Source organism: Coturnix japonica, chromosome 3 (assembly GCF_054131305.1).
Source record: "Coturnix japonica strain WE chromosome 3, WE-NBRP24, whole genome shotgun sequence".
Classification (NCBI taxonomy): domain Eukaryota; kingdom Metazoa; phylum Chordata; class Aves; order Galliformes; family Phasianidae; genus Coturnix; species Coturnix japonica.
Genome location: NC_140665.1, coordinates 86,218,420 through 86,237,999, shown reverse-complemented (window position 1 = coordinate 86,237,999; position 19,580 = coordinate 86,218,420). Strand labels below are relative to the sequence as shown.

At 37.8% G+C, this 19,580-nt stretch overlaps 1 protein-coding gene across 39 annotated transcripts in view; it reads left to right on the top strand.

Annotated features, from left to right (window-relative positions):
• Positions 1 to 19,580, top strand: part of DLGAP2 (DLG associated protein 2) — a 440,056-nt gene that overhangs the window by 333,930 nt on the left and 86,546 nt on the right. For 18 of the 39 annotated variants that reach the window (XM_085542130.1, XM_032443247.2, XM_085542112.1 and 15 more), the window contains one exon: positions 5,521 to 5,586. The exons of the other annotated variants lie outside the window; for them this stretch is intronic. Coding sequence is in view for 10 of the 18 variants with exons in the window: in XM_032443247.2 (XP_032299138.2) it covers positions 5,521 to 5,586 (66 nt within the window). In the remaining 8 variants the exon portion in view is untranslated. The remainder of the gene's footprint in view (positions 1 to 5,520; positions 5,587 to 19,580) is intronic. 39 annotated transcript variants of the gene reach the window in all.

Genomic DNA, 19,580 nt, shown 5'->3' with positions numbered 1-19,580 from the left:
CTGTAGCAGTCAATAAAATGGCTGCAAGACAGAGGCCCAGGAAATAGGAAGTTAACTATTTATAATGTTTATTAGAACTTGTGTTAGTTTTGACCTTGGACAATTAATGTACAGTCTCCCAAATAATTCCCATGCTTGACTGGGGAGTTAGCATGGGAAGGGACCGTATGTGATAAGACCATGCCAGCTGGCCTCATGGCCAGAGAATGGGCCTTCCCCATGCCTAATTTACTACATAGATGTTGTAGTATTGATTAGATGTGAACTCTTAGAGACTGGCCAGGAACAGGTTTGTCACAAGTGAGTATGGCCACCCAGAGATGGTCCAAGCTAGTCCAATTAGTCATCTTCCAGCAGATAACATAACAAAGGAAAAATCCATGGAGGCATTTCCCCAAGGTTATTAGCATAATGACAGTTCTTAGTGATACATACCCCTCCAGCTGAGAGGAAATGTCATTTGTTAGGATCAAAGGACACCTGTAAGAAACGCTTTAATTGGATAGCAGACAAGTGGATTTTGAGTTACAGCAGGTATCTTTTGTAGGTATCTAGGTATCTGTAGTCTAACACAGGTGATTTTTTTTTTTGTGATTGTGGAGTGTTGTGGTGCAAGTCCTCTATTCGTACTCTAGATGCATTTTATGCTTGGTTATTATGTGATCAAATGAAGTTGCACCTGCTGTTTAATCCAGACATTTTAGTGCCTCTGTTTTCTGTCATGCATTGTCACAGTTAATATGCCAGGTGCTGCTTTAAAACAGAAATAAAAGAACAGTTACAATAGGGAGCTTACTGGCTGAAAGAAAAGCACACAGAAAAAAAAGATCAGTGGGAGGTCCAGGGAAGGCCAATAACAAATTAAAATCCAATAAATTGAGAAGTTCAATATGGGTTGTAGTTGTAGTTCTGCCTTACTCTCATATAGGGATGGAGAAGGCAGTTAATTGACTATGAGTCTTGCTGATATGATCCTTTTAAAGTAGGTGAGCAGCCAACTTATTGAGACTGATACCTCTTCTGGGGATGGAAGGGTTATGGAAGAAGAATATTTTGGAGATGAAAACAGCATGCCAGTTTGCTGAGGGCAGAATGAATGCATAAGAAATGAGAGCCAACATAGAGACGCGTCTTGGTGCAAGACTTGGGAGTTGAAGAAAAATAATTTAAACTAATACTAAACTGCTTAGAGAGCAGACTGAAAGGTTAAAACTGAGATGATAAAATTTGATGGATGGATAAGGCTGAAGAAAAGAAGTGATAGCAGATGGCTTATGTGCAATGCCTGTCAAAATACTCACTTAGAACACAGGAAAATGGAAGGGAGCAGGAAAGAAGAGACAATACCTTTATTAGCTTGTACAGAAATTTCACTTTCCTGACCCAAAACTCCAAGTAATATCCTACTGACCTACTGTCATGTAACAAGCACAGCTCAGGCACAATGAAAAATTGACCCCAAGAGATCAACTGCATCTCCTTTACCCATATCTAACATTAATGTAATTCTGTGGCCTTCAGCAGTTTTATTATGGTCTTACATTGTACTTCAGCCTATTCTCCAGACCCCAAAAAACCCCAACAAACAAATAGAAGAACCTAAATCTAACTCTGTGCTTGATAACTCCTCAGAAACACTCTGCACTGCGATGGAACACAATCATTCCCACCACACACCCTTGCTCCTTCAGTCTATGCCAGCAAGCACTTCCCCAGGCCATGTCTCTTCAGTGGGGTGAAGAAAAGCTGGAGCCACTGCACATTCCTAATGCACATTCAGCCTGTTCTGAGGATAAAAGCTGATCTCAGGCACTGACCCATTTCATTTCTCACTGTAGTTGTAGCAGCCTCAGGGTTGAATAAGCAGTCTGGATCTGTCAGGCTTCCAGCTCTGTCATGTCTGCTGATATTCTGAAGCTTAAGTCAAGAGCTGCAGCTGTGAAAGCTTCCTATCACAGTCTCAAGTGTTGTCTGCAGTGTTGCACTGGAATGCAAGACAAATCCATCAGGGTTTTCAGAAAGAAAAGGAGATATTAGATGCAAATGACAGTTTGTGCTCTCTTTATGCAGATCACAGCATCATTTGACTATACATTCAGCTTTCACAGAAGCAAATGTCTCTGCATTTTTAAAGCCTATCATTTTTAGTCACTCTTGTGAGCTCTATTCAGAGTGAAGACATTTTTTACTATTTTTTCAGTTTCAGAGAGTTTTTTGATGCAGATGGTATACATGTAGAAGGGATTTTAGCTAGTGATTGTGTTCCTGGTCTGGGCTGTGAGCTCTTTACATTGCCTGAAACTGTAAATTGTAAATCAGTCTAATTCTGTAATATCATTGTTCTTTGCAATATATTGTCAGTCAAAACACTCCATAATATGACTACCATTTTCTTTTACATCCAGTGGTGTAAAACTTTCTATCAGCAGGGCCACCTTGAGCAAAAGGCAAGCTGAAATACTACTGATCTATGACATAGAAGGGGTGAATGAAATAAAATGAATGCATACATTTTATGATACATGAATTCTAGCATGCAGGAGAATTTTGTAATAACCTGCCTGGATTCACTGCCATGAGATGTGAAGGTTACTGTGATGCTGTTACACTTTTCATTTCCATAGTCTGCAGTAAAAATTGTATTTCCTAGGGAAAACAGTAAGCTGAACAAACAAAGACCATGTAAGTCTATTGCTGAAGGACTAATATGACTTTGAAGTACAGTTCAGCTTCACACAAAGATTGTCTTTGAAATCGTGAAAAAGCCACTGAGAATTTAGATTAATTTAAGCTTCATAAGAGCAGAATACAAAAATTCACTCTCTTTGTGGGCTGCAGGTACCGACAGTAGCCTTTTGAGAAGATAGTCTAAACATCAAATTAGTAATGTGAATAGATATAGTCATAAAGTATAAAGAAGTAAGAAGTCTTCAGTTTAAAACTTACTTCCCATTTAGGAAGCAAGTTAATCACTGAGAGCTACTCAAATCCATCATGCAGATTCATAAATCTTAGTGTATGGCAAGGAAATTGTAAGTTCCTTTGAGACATTCAAGACTGACCTTCTTCAAAAAAAGAATACAACTTTTTTGCTGGATGTAAATTCTAACTTTTTTTGCCCTCTACAGGTTTTCTTAGAGAACAAGCTCACCAACATTCACAAATATGCTCAGAGAGGATAGCTATGAAAAGAGACAAATTAGGATTGTAGTTCTACTGGATAATTGAAGTGGAAAGAAAATAACTTAATTCTCCAAATTTACTTAGAAATGTTATTGCTAAGACATAATCTGAGTTATAGATCTAGTTGCACGGCCTTTCATTTTGCAAAGGAAATTTCCTCTTTTTTTTTTTTTCTTTTTTTTTTCTCAAACACATAAAAACCATAAATGTCTATTCTACTTTATCCTATCCCTAAATCTTTAGTCTAGACTTCTTAGAATCATGAAATGGCCTAAGTTGGAAGAGAATTTAAAATAATCTAGATCCAGCCTTCTGCCATGGGCAGAGTTGCCACCCACCAGCTCAGGCTGCCCAGCGCCCCATCCAGCCTGGTCTTGAGCACCTCCAGGGATGGGACATCCATAATTTCTCTGCACACCCTGTTCCACTACCTCACCACCCTCTGAGTAAAGAATTTCTCCCTGACATCTCACATTGACCTATCCCTATATGCCCAGTTAAAATGTTGGTCTGCTCACTGTAGACTTCAAACATATTTGTGAGGTTAATGCTGACATCTTACATGGGAGAGATAATGTTATGTATTTTATTTTCTTCAGATCATTCTATAGGTGTTTCTCAATGCATGTACATGATGAAACTTGGGAATGAATCAAAAACTATTCTTTTTCAAGAAATACAAAACTACTCTTTTAACATGGAGCTTCTTTATTGTGAAGCTATAAGTGAAATCAAGTTATTTACATGAATTTAAGGAAACCTTCAGAATATTTTTTTGTTTTAACTTTCATTTCCTTTGTTAACCCCGTGCAGCCAAATTAGAGGATACGCAAATGAGTTATACAATGTAGCCAGATCATGTGAGCAAAGTCTCCATGGAAACTGCCTAATTTGTGCTTTTATTTAATTAGTGTTGTCCATTACCTCTCCAAATAAAGTTTAATATGAATTCATATGCCAGTCATTTTAAAATTAGGTATGACTTTTTATCCATCATTTAACAAGATCTCTAGCAGGCGGCATTTAGCCGAGTGAGTTTATTTAACATGTGAGTCTATAAACAAGATGTTTATTTGACAAATCAGCTTCTTCTACTTTCTTAACATCATCAGGACTTCTTTTCAATGCAATATCTATACATCCTATTGGTATCTATTGTATATTCTTAATTTTGGGAATTGTCTAAAGCAGGAACAATATTTTTAGTATCTGCATGAACGTATTTAGTCATTTTGCTTTCTGTGACATAATTGGTAAGAAAACTTAGTATAAATAAAAGTTCACAACCAAGAAATAGACAAAATGCATTTATTTGTTAAATGGAGCAATAAAACAAGCAAAATGCCTTATCTTATAAGCTGAACCGCAAAAACTAATGTGCCTGATATGGGGACTGAGGAACCTTTTAGTAAAGTTGGTTCCAGCTTGCTAGGTTGTTTGCCTGAAAGTTAGGAATGATCAGTCCTCAGTCATGCACAACCAAAACAAGGTCTGCAGTACCTGATTTTGCCTTTCTCTGAAGAACTGCTGTTGAACACATAGCGATGGACTATGAAGTACTCCATTCTCTCACTCTTTTGAAGTTGTGCTTGTAACACAGGAAGTTACAGTACAGTGGAAGGCTGCTTGTACATTTTAACTGGGCATATAGGGATAGGTCAAGGTGAGATGTCAGGGAGAAATTCTTTACTCAGAGGGTGGTGAGGGTGTGGAACAGGTTGTGCAGATGTCTCATAGGAAATATGAATAGTGAGGCAAAACCAATAAAAGCAGAGCTCCAAATTACAGAACTGAACTGGCAGTGAATGAAAGGTAGAAAAAGTGACCAGAAAATCATGAGTGGCATTAATTACTGTCATCAGAGCTGGGAGATACAAATGGTTTAGCTGGAGGACTGACAACAGTCATCCCTCCTGAAATAAATATTTAAAAGACCAAAAATAATAATAATAATACTAATAATTAAAAAAAATCCAACACCAAAAACCACCAACAAAAGCAACCAAACAGAAACAGAAAGGCGAAAGAATTCAGCATGACTATGTAAAGATGAAAGGAACAATGGAAGAGATGTTGAAAAGGTACTTATGAATATTATGACCACGGTGATGTGAAAAAGTCTGGCAATCATCTTTTATTTTTCTCTTAAAGTTTAAAAAACATTAGAACTAATGGCAAAACAAACAAAAAAAGAGTAAATACTGCAGGTAACAGCACATGAAGAGATACTGCGTGGTAAGAGGTATCACTGGGTTGTGAAAACCAGCAGAGAGTGTATGTCTGGGTATGTAGAAATATCAGCACTGTTAAATAGCTACTTTGTTTCTGTCTTTTCAGAAGACGAGGGTGGCGATCTGCTCAAGTCGAGCTTCAGTTTTCCAGGGACGCCAGAGGAGGAGATAGGTACAGATGTCATCTCTCAGATAACTTGCTCTGTTTGCGCACCCTGAGGTTGGGTGCAGCCATGGGGGTAGGCAGGAGGCTGCTCTGCGGCACAGCTTTCCCCTGCAGCAAAGCCCACAATGAGCACAGCACCATTCGTGTTCATGAGAGTGGCCTCAGACCTCTCAGCCCAGTCCTTCCAGGGATTTCTCACCTGCTACATCAGGTTAGAGAATCTAAAGCAGAAAAACGGCAGATCTGGGTAGCATCTGGCAGCCAGCAATTCAAAAGAAGGCGCTCAAGGAAGTTATCAGCTTTCCTTCTTTTGTCGTTTTCTTTTTATCTCTACCCTCCAGACAACAGAATAATTACAGAAAGAGTTTTTAATGTCACCTCTTCAGTTTAAAAAAACAAAACAAAACACAGCAGCAGAAAGAAATCAGAAGCCCATAGAGCTCATGAATGAAATCATGATGCATCCCAGAGCTATTAGTAAAACACCCCACTGGCTTCAGTGCATCCAGATAAATACTTCATATGTTGTGAATAATTGAGGTTTTTGTTCCCACAATTTCATTCAGATTGTTGCTGTTTTATGTGAAATCCATCAAGATTTTGTTTTATGTGCAACTACTTTATGTGGTTAATTTTGGAATAGAAGTATGGAAAGTGGGTTTTTTTGTGTGTATTTTCTTGTTAGAGCTCCCTTTATTCAAAATGAACACACATTTTAGAACATAGTAGCTTTTCTCGTGTTATGCATATGTTTGTTTTAATATATCACAACAGCGTATTTTATGTATTTTGATATTTTTGTATTTGAAAGCAGTTGTATAAGCCTTAATGCTGCATGCTGATAGGAAAATAAGTCGTAGTTGCTATGTTAAGGGGGGTTTGAAACTGTTTGAACAAAGAGCAGGAAGCCATTCAGGGGAAACCATTATGTTTAAATAAACTCTTAGAAGAGGATTTTCTGAAAAGCTATGACTCAGTTACACTCAAGTCAGGGTCTTCTGTAAGCCTTCAGTGTAAAGATGTTCCTATTGGTCTTGTTTATTCAATTAATACTGAAAACTCAGAGACAAAAAGTGTTTGGATTATGTTCCAAAGATTGGACTGATGGATACATTAAGAAACTGGGGATTGTTTAGTTTAGCTTCTCAGTTTCTGCCTAAATTATAATTGTATAAGAGGGGAGGTATAATTAAATGTGAGGCTCTATAAGAATCTCGCAGGTGAATCCTATCAATAAATCATGGAAAGGACATCTCTTGGTGTTTATTTATTTTTGCCCTGCTACCTCATTTCACAGGACATAGAAAGGAGGTCAGATAACTTGGGTCAGAATTCATTGCATCTAAGAGCTAGAAAGTAAGCTCAGATGTAGATGTCTAAATTAGATATCTGGATTTGATCTATTTTAGAAGTTTAACTTAGGATGAGATGAATCATGCCCTAGAAGTATGTCAAAACTGTTCTCCTTTCCATTTGGTTGAGAAAGAAATGAATAATTTCTTTAAAGTCAGAGCAAATGACATATAAGTTAGTAATATTAAACGTCAGATGTCTACAGGAGTAAGGAGCTTCATATGAAATAGATTATCAAAGATTAACACAAAGAGGTATACTAAACTGAACAATCAACTAGAACCCTGTAGCAGAAATGCTAAATCAGAAATGGAGCACCTGGTGGGAAGGCAGGGCCAACCCAGAGGAGCTCAGGTGCACCTGAGTGAGTGGAAGGTGCAGAGCCAGGATCCAACCCTTCCCAGATCTCATTTGAGGGTTGGCAGTAGATGTAAGGGGGTTTCTTGTTGGAGCTCTCTGTCTACCTGAGACCTTCTGAAGGTAAGCAGCTTTTTTTCCTTTGTTTTTGTGTCTGCAGCTGCTGTGTTTGGGCTTGTTCTCATTTGCTGCAGCCAAGGACTTTGTCACCTCCACTGTTATTGCCGTACTGTCCATCCCATTATGGCATTACGTTCCCCAACTATGAAGAATGTGGGGAGGAATCAATACAAATGAGGAAAAGGAAAGTAAAAAACAAGAATAAATTCTCAACTGTTCTACCAAAAGAAACTAAAGTGCTGTAGGAAACTTCAGCTATTTTTGTTTGGAGGACAGAAAAAGAATACTAAAATCAAGGGAAGATTTATTTTTGCTCCTAAATTTTGAGCCCCTTTTGGAGCCCTCTGTTAAGTACCAGAATCTCCTAGATAACGAATGGAAAGAGGTGCATGCCCATAGTATTTCTATAACGAAATCCTGCTCTCCTCACTCAACTGTGAAACTGCAAATGTCCAAAGAGGTTTCTCAAGTCACTGTGCTATGGGTCTGGTCCTTCTCTTTTTATTCCATTGGCTATTTAACCTTTTTGTATAAACATCCTCTATCCAAAGGACTGCTTGAGGCACCCATTCCTCAAAAAACAAAACACAAAAAGAGCTTCCCTCGAGAAGTACAGTAATTGTCCTGAGTCAAGGCAGAAGAGAGGCAATGTTAGTTTAGTTATGGTAGACCTCACTGCAGGAGCATTCATTATTTTAGACTCTTATACCTGCTCACTGTCCTAAGGAGCTTCAAGTTACTATCTCACTGGTATTGAAAGATCTCTGGCTTCAGGCCCTTATTTGTAAAATGGATTTTATGTTTCCTACTGAGGTTTCTGGGCTTTGGTGGGAATTAATACGTGTTTGCATAGTATTTCACCAGAGTGAAAGTGCTGAATAATCACTAAATAATATTAATACAATGATCCCCTGCCTTAATTGGGAAAAGGTATCAAGGGATAGGGCTGATCTCAATTGTTACATTATTGATTCTGTAAAAGAGCTCATTAGTTAATGCAGGCAGAAGTGTGATGGATTCTTTTAAAAGGGCTTGCCCAGGCATTCATAGTCTTTTCTCAAGCAACATTTCAGAGCTTTTGCATTACTATTTCTTTAACAGAGATCAGGGTAAGTATGTGTGTGGCTGCAAGTTCACATATGCACCAAAAATTATGGGAGAAGCAATCTGATAAAGGTAGCAGGACATAATAAAAGGAGCAAAAGATCTGGCATGCATGATCTCAAGCTGCTTGCTCTGAGTTACTGAGCATACAAACTGGATTTCTTCCAGTTCCAAGCTTTATTCTATCCAGCAGTTATGCGATCTGAACATTATGTATAGAATTACTCTTCTGTACAACTCAAAGCGTTCACAATAATTCCCTTCAGGCATGTGCAGAGTAAAGCAACAGTTCACTTTGGGTGTGTAAAAAAAAACAAATAGCACAGTTTAAGCAAGAAGCATATGGAAAATGAGCCGTGTTTAAATGGCATTCAGATGAGAGTGGGGGGGATGGGGAGGGGGAAACACTTGAAAGTAGAAGATAGGATGAATTTTTCTTCAAATACAGATCTTAATAGATGGATGCAGCAAAGGGGGAAAAGAGATTACTGAAAAAAATGTTTTGACTCCTTTTTATGGGCAAGAATGTCACTTATTTTACCATAGTTAAACACTTAGCAGCTCCCTATGTTTTACACAGTAAGAAAATTGGCATTTAAAATTTTCTGTTTCAGTGAATTTCTATTATGTTTTCAAGTACAGATAGGGTATCAAGTTGATGTTAAGGAAAAGGTTAAAACTTCTATCGGTGGTTTGTAATTGCTAATTATGCTCTTAATCTACCCCAAATGCGAAGTAAAATACAAGGGAGTTTAAGGGCAGGTTAGAAGACTATATTTTTATTCCACAATAGTTGCAGTCATGCTTTTGATTAATTTGTGTGGTTCAAGTGTGAGACAGTAACTCATAGTTATTCAGTCACTTTTGATTGCATGATCATGCCTTCATGACCTTATATGTTGAAAGGAGAATAAGGATATAGCTGTTTATGAAGCAAACAAAAAAAAAGCCTGACTTTCCAGTATGTCTGTTTTTCCACCTAATTATCCAGCCCTTTCTCAGTACTGTCAGTGTCTCAGTGTCTGTTGTGTTTAAGTCTCCATCATACTTATAAATAATCCCATTTCAGATCCTTGCTGTTCCTGCACCTAGAAGTTATAGTGCACTGCAGAGCTTTGTAGATATGATGAAATTTGTCAGAAAACAAATTTTGAACTTTAAATACCTCATAGTTATGTTTGAGGGCTGATTTCTGTGAATCACTTTAGTTCATAGAACAAAATTATATCCTATTTTCTGAGCATCCTATAAAATCATACTAAGTATTCTGCATTTTAACTGTAGGCTGTTGGCAACAAATGCTTGCAAACAACTGACAGAGCAGAGGCTGTCTGTAAAAGCTAAACACCTCATAATGTTAGCTAACTCTGCAAAAATCCCATTAGGCCCAAGGTCGATTCACAAACACGAAAAGAACTTTGTAAGGATGTAAGATTAATCAAATGGGTTATTTGCTATGAATTATTCATCTGTTTCTACTACTGAATACAAAGGCGGTTTCACATTTGTTACTTTGTCAAAAAGGACAATATTTTTTGTCTAAATGAGTCATGTATTCAGACAGGGCTGGCCGGATGAGATGGCTGTAAAGTTCAGTAGCCAAGTAAATATATTTTTCCGTACAGAAACTTCGTGCTGTTGTTAGACCACATCTGAAATACTAATTCCAGTGTCTGTTCTGGAACAGGGGAAAGAGAGAGGATGCGGAAAGAAGGTGAAGCAGGTTTAGCTGTGGGATGTTAGAAAAAGGTTCCTACTTTGCTCTTCTGCATGCACACCCTGGTCACTTCTGTAACACCTGGATAAATAGCTGATCCTTAGTTCACACCTTCACACGGGCAGAGGATTGACTCCAATGGAGATGACAGACTGACTCATTTCAATGCCTTGCTGTGCTTACCTTCTCCACTACAGGTCTTCTTCATACCATCTCCTCTTAACAGGATCAAACATACAGCCCTTGAAATATATTCCTATGATGGGCAGCTTCAAATATGTAAAAGTCATCATGTTTTGCCTCCATGCTCATTGTAGGCTGCTCAGACTCTGTCTGGAGGACAGTTCAGACTGGCAAAGCATGGATGTTCATGGCCATGGCAGTCTCACTGTTCCAGCCACCAATTCAGTCTGTCTCTATTCATAATGAGCATGGCTGTAGCAGGATCAACACCTCCAGATGTTTTTGATGCAGCCCAGACTTTCAGTAGTGAGCTCAGTTTTCACTTCTTAGCACAACTTTCTTCTAAAATTCTATTTCACCATTGCACGTTTCTACAAAGTCATTTTTCTCATAAGAGAATGTGTCAGGTTTGTCTGGGGTGTGTGGTATTTACACCAATACCTGGTCCCAGGAGCAGGGTTCACCTTTTGTCCCATCATCTGGTGGCAGGAAAAGACACTGAATGTTTTCATTGCTTCTCACAGACCTCAGGTAGAGCTCAGCCAGATAGAAAAAGAGGCTGCACCCTGATTTGAAAAATTCCCAGTCTGAAGGTTATGGAAAGAGGGAGATTGTCTGCCTGTTACTATGGCAACACATTTAAAAGGGAACATGTCACCAGGCTGCTGTTTTTTCCTGTACCCCATAGGTAAATAAGGATGAGACCTCCTCCACCTCAGCGGGTTCAGCAGAGCAGAAAAGTTCACAATAGAATGGCAAACCAGCAAGAGGCAGCACCAAGGGGGTGCAGCAAGGAAGATAATGATGAACTCCTGAAAATAAAAGGAATAATTGTTTTGGGTCAGACCAAGAATGAAATGTTGAATTTTTTTTGGTGAATCAAAAGGCTGCAAAGAACTGATGCTGAAACAAACGACAAAATCAAATCATTTTCTTCAGTACTGACAATGTAAAGATTTTATTGAATGCTTTAAAAAAAATTAAAAGGTATTTTGAAGTAGAAGTGCATTTTAAATTGAACAGTCGTATGTTCTCTGGCAATAATCGATGCTTCCAAGAATTAATGCTTAGGTTATTTCTTTCTCAAAAGCACACTCAACAAAGCAAGTCTTGAATACATACCCATTTTTATAGAGTAACAGATATTTCTATGTGGATATAGAAACTTAAGTTCATGCAGTTTGCTTGGTATTACAGAGACTGGTAAATGTCCTCTGTCATGAATAGTCAGAAATAAAGTGCAAATTAAGAGGAATTTCAGAAACTAAAAGGAGGGGGAAAAAAAAAAGGCAGAACCTCTTAAATGCCAACATTCTTTCTGATGTTTTTCATCTGTTAATCAATGAAAAATACGTCTTACTAGAAAGGAAGCCTCAGAGATTTGGTAGTTCAGTTCAGCTGAATAGTTGGTTCAACTTGTTTGGATCCTTGGGATTAAATCTTGGTCCCACTGACATCCATGGTAGGATTCCAGCAGAGCACGTTTCACTTCTCCATTCCATTCTCTTCCCAAATGGGGATGCTTCTGGGCTTCTTGTAAAATTATTTTGTTCCAGCATGAGGTGGAACTTCTGTGATACATGGTCTCAATTAGACGTGATCCTCTTCAAGTAACAAGGTTCACTGGTAAATTAAACAAAACCTTTTCCTAGCAAACATTCAGGATTAATTCCAGCCCTTGTGGAGTTAATGGGAGATCTATCCTTACTATCAGTGGGACAAGGATTTCTCAATTTTGTGTGTAGACTCTTCTATAAATCTTTGAAATCTACTACCCAATTACTTTAGTTGTCTTTAATTGCTGACATGCAGCAAAACGATTGTTAGAGTCTGATGAGAAAAATGGCTGCACTTTTAGTGATAGCAAGGGAATCTGATTGTCTCCTGTATTTGACCTGTTAGCTACAAGCAGCAACACTTTCTCTTTTTGGGAAAAAACAAAACAAAACAAACCCTATGAAGCCAGGTAGAAGAAGGATCAAAAGAAGTTTAGTAGTGTTAGGCTGGCTTTTCTGGTCTGTATTTGAAATCATTTATACTAGTTTTCTTAGAGATGATTTTTAAATAATACTTATAATAAAGCCAGATTGACTACATATCGCTGCATTTTTCCACACTACAGGATAATACACACATTTTGGGTTAGTTTAGGTCAATTAAGTTCTGATATTTTATATTTTTTGTCAACAGCTTCACTAATCAGGCAGAGTCTGTGAGAAAATGTCAGCAATAATTCATTTTGTGGACTTAATTCTGTCACAGTGCTGTTGTCAATGTGGAAAGCAGTGCTGTACTTTGAACCTAAAAAACCTGGTGCAGAGCTGTATGTTACACATATATTTGTGCTACGACATCATACACTTCAAAGCAATGGAGATGGTCTGGGAGAAATACTTTGCCTCATTTCCACCATACAAGTGAAGGTGCCCATTCTTCCACCTATAAGATGTGGGGATGGTGTCACCCTGTGCTTTCTTTCTTTCCACGTTTTTCCTTTTTCACAGATGTTCTCTGTGTTAAGAAGTCTGTTTTAACCTTGTTTCAGCATGTCTCTGATCACAGCCTTCCCCAGTGATTGGTATGTTTTCTCCATGTCTAATATTAGACCAGGCTGCCAGGACCCCATTCAACCTGGCCTCGAGTATTGAGCATCTCCCCCTCAATTCTTCCACCTCCATCATATTTAAGATCTCATTTTCACTCATGGGCAGATAACTGCATGCATTTCCTATACACCTTTATTTATCTCAGAAATAAATCTTTTGTGATGCTAAATTGCTAATCTACTAATCTCTGTTTGAAAGATGGATGGAGCCAAAGTAAAAGAATTGTTCTACTTAAAGATATAATTGGGTACCATCAAATATTTGTTCCACCTGCAGATATCTGCGTCAGCGTTCAAAACTCCAAATGCACTAAATAAATGGCATCACTCCATATGCTCCTTATTCTCCCATTGGGTTTTCTGACTTTGCTCCAAATTAGTATGTTCTGGTCACTGATGCTGTTTTAGGAATAGAATTTGCATGTCCATTTTTATCTAACACAGGAGTTATAAAAAACATCCTTGGACGTTATTCATCATGTGGTTACACTGAATTAGCTTGGGCTGTCAAATCATTTTCCATTTTTTATCATTAAACATGTGCTTCAGATCACCTACCTTTAGATATTTATGATGTAGTTTTCTGCATCAGAATCTGTCACCTACAGCTTTCCCTGTAGTTGGCAAAGATAAATATGTATTTGAAGGGTGGCATTCATCCGACATTTTTGAGACATATACTTCAGACTGAGTTGAATCGTGCTGGTTTCTCACATTCCAAAATAAAACCACATCCAGATGGCATATTTGCTGTAACCCTTGGCCCCTGTTATTTCTGAGATCATATCTGTATTTTGGTTGGAATAGTCTGATTTACATTGTCCGAAACTACAATAGCAACAGTTTTACTTTGGACTGATAACCTCCTTGACTTCTTTTTAGTTTACTGGTATAAGCACTTCCATGTGTGCCTATCATAAGGAGTGCCTGGGATACTGAATAGATAGGCATTTATTTTTCAGGCTTGTGTCAGGTGCTTAAGTGTCAGAACAAGACAGGAATTCAAATGGATCCCGTGACTGTGTTTGTTTGATAGCCTCAGGCATTTCGGTGCTTGGCTTTATGTCCTCAGAACTGCCTGATTTTCTCCTTTGAGTGTACGGAGAGATTGGCTGCATAGACGACCTTGTTGTGGTAGGCTTGATAGAGCTGATTATCTGTTTTGAGGAAATGCTACCCCTCAAACTTCAATATTTCAAGTTAGAAGCCTGAGGTGTTAGATGGGAATTTTTAGATAAGTAGTGCTGCATGTGGTGCAAATCCATCAAGTCAGTGTAACAGAAAATACAAGCCTTCTTCAAAAGCTGGAGGTTAAAGTCAGGTAATAACCCAATCTTTCCATTTTAATGTAAATTTTGTATAAGGTATTGTGTTACACAGGATAGAAATATCTTGAGAGCAGAATAGCAGGTTAAGGTGCTTCAGAATTTCTTGCACTTGACAGGTTAGTCAGTCTACTCAATCTCTGAAGATGTTCCTCTTCAAGGTTAGAATAAAGCCAATAGAAATGTCAAGTTAATGAGGATACAGTCCTTGGACAGACAAATCTCCAGCAAAAACATTTCATATATTCATTTGTAATATCTAAAATATATTTAATTGATTAATATACTTGCAGTCGTTACTTTCAATATTTCTATTTGCTATAGGCTAGGCTGTGAAGGTTTGTTTTTCTTAATACACTGAAGTACTAATTAAACTGCACAGTGCAGCAGTCTGGTTTTCCATGCCACATCTTTTCCAGAGCTGGATTAGGTATTCCTTTTTACACTGCATTGTATTGGATACACCATCCAAATGAGCTGCTTCTACTCCAATGAAAACGGCAAAAATGTTTCAGATGGGTAAGCAGCTTACCAAGAGGCTTAGAAGCTTAAAGCAATTTAAACTAATTTTGGAATAAAAAGAAGTATTTTGCAGAAAAATGAATCAAAAAGAGCAAAAATCAGGCACCGGTTAGTATTTCCAGGTATTAACATCCTGCTCCTGAAACTTTCTTTCAGTGTTTAACAGATAAAAAGATTTATACAAAAATAATTTGTGCAAAAATGCACTTGTTTTGATTGTCAGAGATTTCCAATGCTTTTCCATTGATTCCCTTTAGCAAAGAGCAGTGTTCCAGGAACTCAGAGTTGCACAACCTAGATTTTTCATTATTTAAAGGATTTTGACCCTTTTATCACAGCACGTTCATATTCGTTCATATTCAGTCTAATTCATCATTTCAAACAATATTCTTGGTCATTGCACTGCGCTTTTTCCCCTTGATGCTGACTGACATAAGGAAGAATCTTGAATGCTTTAAAAACTGTGACCAGTCCCTGAAGACAGGGAAACTAACATCTGCTTGGAATGTGAGAGCAGCTGTTTTAGCATCAGAAAGTAGAGAAGAATAACCAGGAAAAAGGGGGGGAAAAGGCAGAAAACTACAGAGTGTACCAGAGAGAGAATTACAGTAGATGAGAAAGGATGCAGGGGTCCTTGCACCTGTCGGTTAAATGTTGACTTATATCTATGCAGTAGTTCCTGGAAATAAGGACTTTAAGAGACTTTCAGTATTTTGGAATTACCAGATTCTCCCTGATTTACCAGCATGTGCCTTGGTCTAGGTCCCACGTAGTCTTTATGTGTTAGCCAAATATCCATTAAAGACAATAAAAGAACCTAAAAAGAAAACGCATTACTCTACCCACCTATAGTTTCTTTCTGATTCCATTCATCTGACCACATGGGGTTATATTTGCTTGTTCTTCTGTCTCTCTTCAGTAACTTGGTCCTGACAGTGGCACTTTCTCTGAGGGACTAGACATTAGTATTCTCAATTACTTTGATATTTTTAGAGTATTAGTTATTTTTTATACAAAATTGTATTAACTTTCTCCTTAAACATTTCAAGAGATAAAAAAAAAAACAGCACACATGAATGTCATGGTGTTGTAAGCTTTTGTGAATCAGCCGAGCTGTGGGCATTGACTGTAGGCACATTTCTAGCCCCTTCCAAATGCTTGAAAAGCATGTTAGCTTAATCAAATTTCAAGCTAGCACATTTTTCTTTGTATTTCTGGCAGGCTAAGAGCTAGCGCATGGCAATTACACTGATATGCTATCATACAGTAATTCAATCAGCCATAGCTTAACTGTTTCATTGAGCCCTGAAACAGACATCCCAGAGTCTTGAATGAGTGGTGCAGAGCACAGGTGACTTGACAAATATGTCTATAACGAGCCAAAATGTTGAAAGTTTTATGATAGCTCGTAAGAAAAAGAAAGTGGTGCCTTTGACATTGAACTGGTTTGATATCCTGAGCAGAGCCCAAACTTAAAAGATACACATGTAAAGTAATTTGGAACTTTATTCAATATCAGTTACTTCATCACCAACATCGATGACTCACTGGTGATGTTGATGCTCGAGTGAACCCTCAACAAGTTTGCTGAGAACAGCAAGTTGAGTGGTGCAGTTGATCCATTAGAAGGAAAATTACTTTTAGAAAATGCCCCTTTTATTTCAGTTTTTAATTACTTTGATTATGCTTACTAAATGCCTACAGCAGTTTCTAGCTACTGTATTTAAAAAAAGAAAACAAAACAACAACCAAGTTGTACGAGGCATATACAATGACATGTCTGTGGAAGCAACATACAGAAAACATATTTTTTTCAATAGTTATACTGAGTTTGAATCACAGGGAGCCATGAAGGATGGAAAAGCTGTTGTTACATTACCCATTGCAGGCTAGCAAATCAGGCTATCTAACATTCCTAGGGATGTATCAGGGTGAAAATGTTTTGAAGCTTTCTGAGCTTTGTCAGATGGTATATGAGGCCAAAAGAAGTCACCAAGAACTGAGAGTTTTGGTCTATGGAACATGTTTAAATTAGATCCTTTTTGGCTCTTTCTTTTGAATGTCTTTCTTTTTTTGTTGTTGTTTTTCTTTGGTTTTTTTTTGGTATTTGTTTGGTTTTGGTTTTTTGGTGGTTTTGTTGTTTTGTTTTTTTTTTTGGGGGGGGGGAGGGTTGTATTTCTTTTGTTTTGAAATTCATTGGCAATTCATAGTTCAGGATTTACCTTCTTTCACAGATGTTCAAGGTATTAATGAAATGGCTTGGGGAGGGCTCTTGCTGTTGTGTCTCAGTTTGATGAAGGAGTTTCCTTCCGTCTCCCTTTGACACATAGAACTATGAAATGAAAACTAGCAGATCCACGGCCATTTTGGAACACACTGCTGCTGTTCCAGTTCCCCTTCCTGCAAAAGAGAACAGTGAGAACAGTGCCTCATGAGATTGTACAAGCTAATGCAGTAATTTCTGTCAGGTGCTTTAGAACCCTTTTACGAGAAGCACAGTCTAAGTTCAACATGTGAACTGTTATTACTCCCCTGATAATGTTTGGTAATATGCTGGGTTAAGTGCCATTAATTACAATGCTACTTATGTGGCTTAATCTCAATACGCTGTTATAATTTACTGCTTTGTCTATGTATGGTTTAACTTTTAATTGGATAATCAAAAATTATGTTATTTCCTTTTTGTAACTTCATTTGTGAGGGGTATTATAAGCTAAATAGTACAACAGATTGAGTAATGAACAGTAACAAATTTTTATTTTAAAGTGAAAAGCCAAAAAACTAAATTAAAAATACAAGGTTATAAACACAAGATAGAAGCAGAAAATTATATATACACACAGGTATCAGTTTCATGCCATGATAAAATCTAGAGGTAACTTTTGGACATAAGACCTGCTCTGATTTTAGTGCAGCAGCATTGCACCCAGGATGAATACTTTATTGTATTCATCTACTACTATAAGAAATTTGGAGCACTGGGTTATAAGATCACTGCTGCTAAAGACTTACAAGTTGCTTTCTCTATTGAAGGTAATATAACATTTATTAATTGGAAAAAGGTACATATTAATTGATTTCAGGACAATGTGCAGGTACCAATTTTTCACCAGTGGTGGGAATATAATTTTGACATAGATGCCTCTTGAAGTGCTCTTGCTTACTGTGTTACCTCTAGAGGCTGATGTTCAGTGTCTGGTTATGTTGCTATACGTAACAAGTGTTAGAGTTAGGGTGGTATGGTTAGATCATGATTGGACTCGATCTTTAAGGTCTTTTCCAACCTGAGCAATTCACAGAATCACAGAATCACAGAATTGTAGGGGTTGAAAGGGATCTCTAGAGATCATCGAGTCCAACCCCCCTGCCAAAGCAGGCTCCCTACACCATGTCACACAGGTAGGCGTCCAGGCGGGTCTTAAATATCTCCAGAGAAGGAGACTCCACCACCTCCCTGGGCAGCCTGTTCCAGTGCTCCATCACCCTCACTGTAAAGAAGTTCTTCTGCACATTCGTGCGGAACTTCCTATGCTGTACTTTCATCCCATTACCCCTAGTCCTATCCCCACTCACTACTGAAAAGAGACCAGACTCACCACTATGGCTCCCACACCTCAGGTATTTATAAACCTGGATCAAGTCCCCTCTCAGCCTTCTTTTCTCAAGGCTAAACAGACCCAGTTCCCTAAGTCTCTCCTCATAGGGGAGATGCTCCAGGCCCTTCACCATCTTAGTGGCCCTCCGCTGGACTTTTTCCAAGAGATCCCTGTCTTTTTTGTACAGGGGAGCCCAGAACTGGACACAATATTCCAGATGAGGCCTCACCAGGGCAGAGTAGAGGGGGAGGAATTCTATGATTCCTGGTCCATTTTGGACCAGGCTTTCAGTTGCTTAGTATCAGGCACTTGTGCAAGTTGAATTAGAATTTTTAGAACATATTTGCAGAAAGACTGCGCTAAATGGGTTGTAAGCATAAACACATACATATCTGTCTGATCCTGTAGAGAACTGTCATGCATCCTATATCTTTGTGTGATCTTTGAATTATTGTTTAAATAAGCTGAAATTGAAGAAGAAAACTGTTTGTTTTTTTGTCATTAGTATTTGACATCTGCTAGAAATTGCATGAAAGAAAAGAAATATCAAAGGCTTGAGTATCAAAATCTTTACTTACAAGCTATATTTACTGAGTAATCATGTTTGTTTAATAACCACAGCTGAAAGCACATGACCCATAGGAACAAATAATTGCGTATAATAACCGGTAGCTTCTACATAAAAATATTTGTTCTATTTGGAATAAGGTAGAGTTTTAGAATAAATATTTTGTAATTTGGATACCAGATGCAATAAACAAACAAACAAACAAACAAACAAATAAATAAATAAATAAAATGATGGCCTAATAGAGAGGATAGTATGTATTCATGCGGAAACAATGATAACAGATCTGGACCAGCGATAACAGATGTTCAAATAGTATGAAATGCTTATTCGTAAAACATTTAGTGATACAGAAATTAAGCTTGATTTCAGCATGTTCGTATTCTGTTTCTTTGTGCTTCTTCTTTGTGTTTATGAAGAGTGAAATTGAGATCCTGAAGATGAGATTCATTTAAGAAAATGAAGTTGAGTGTAATAAGAAAATGACTTTATCTTTAGATTGAGCTATCCAACTGAGAAACCCCAGAAATAGAAACGGGACCCATGTAGT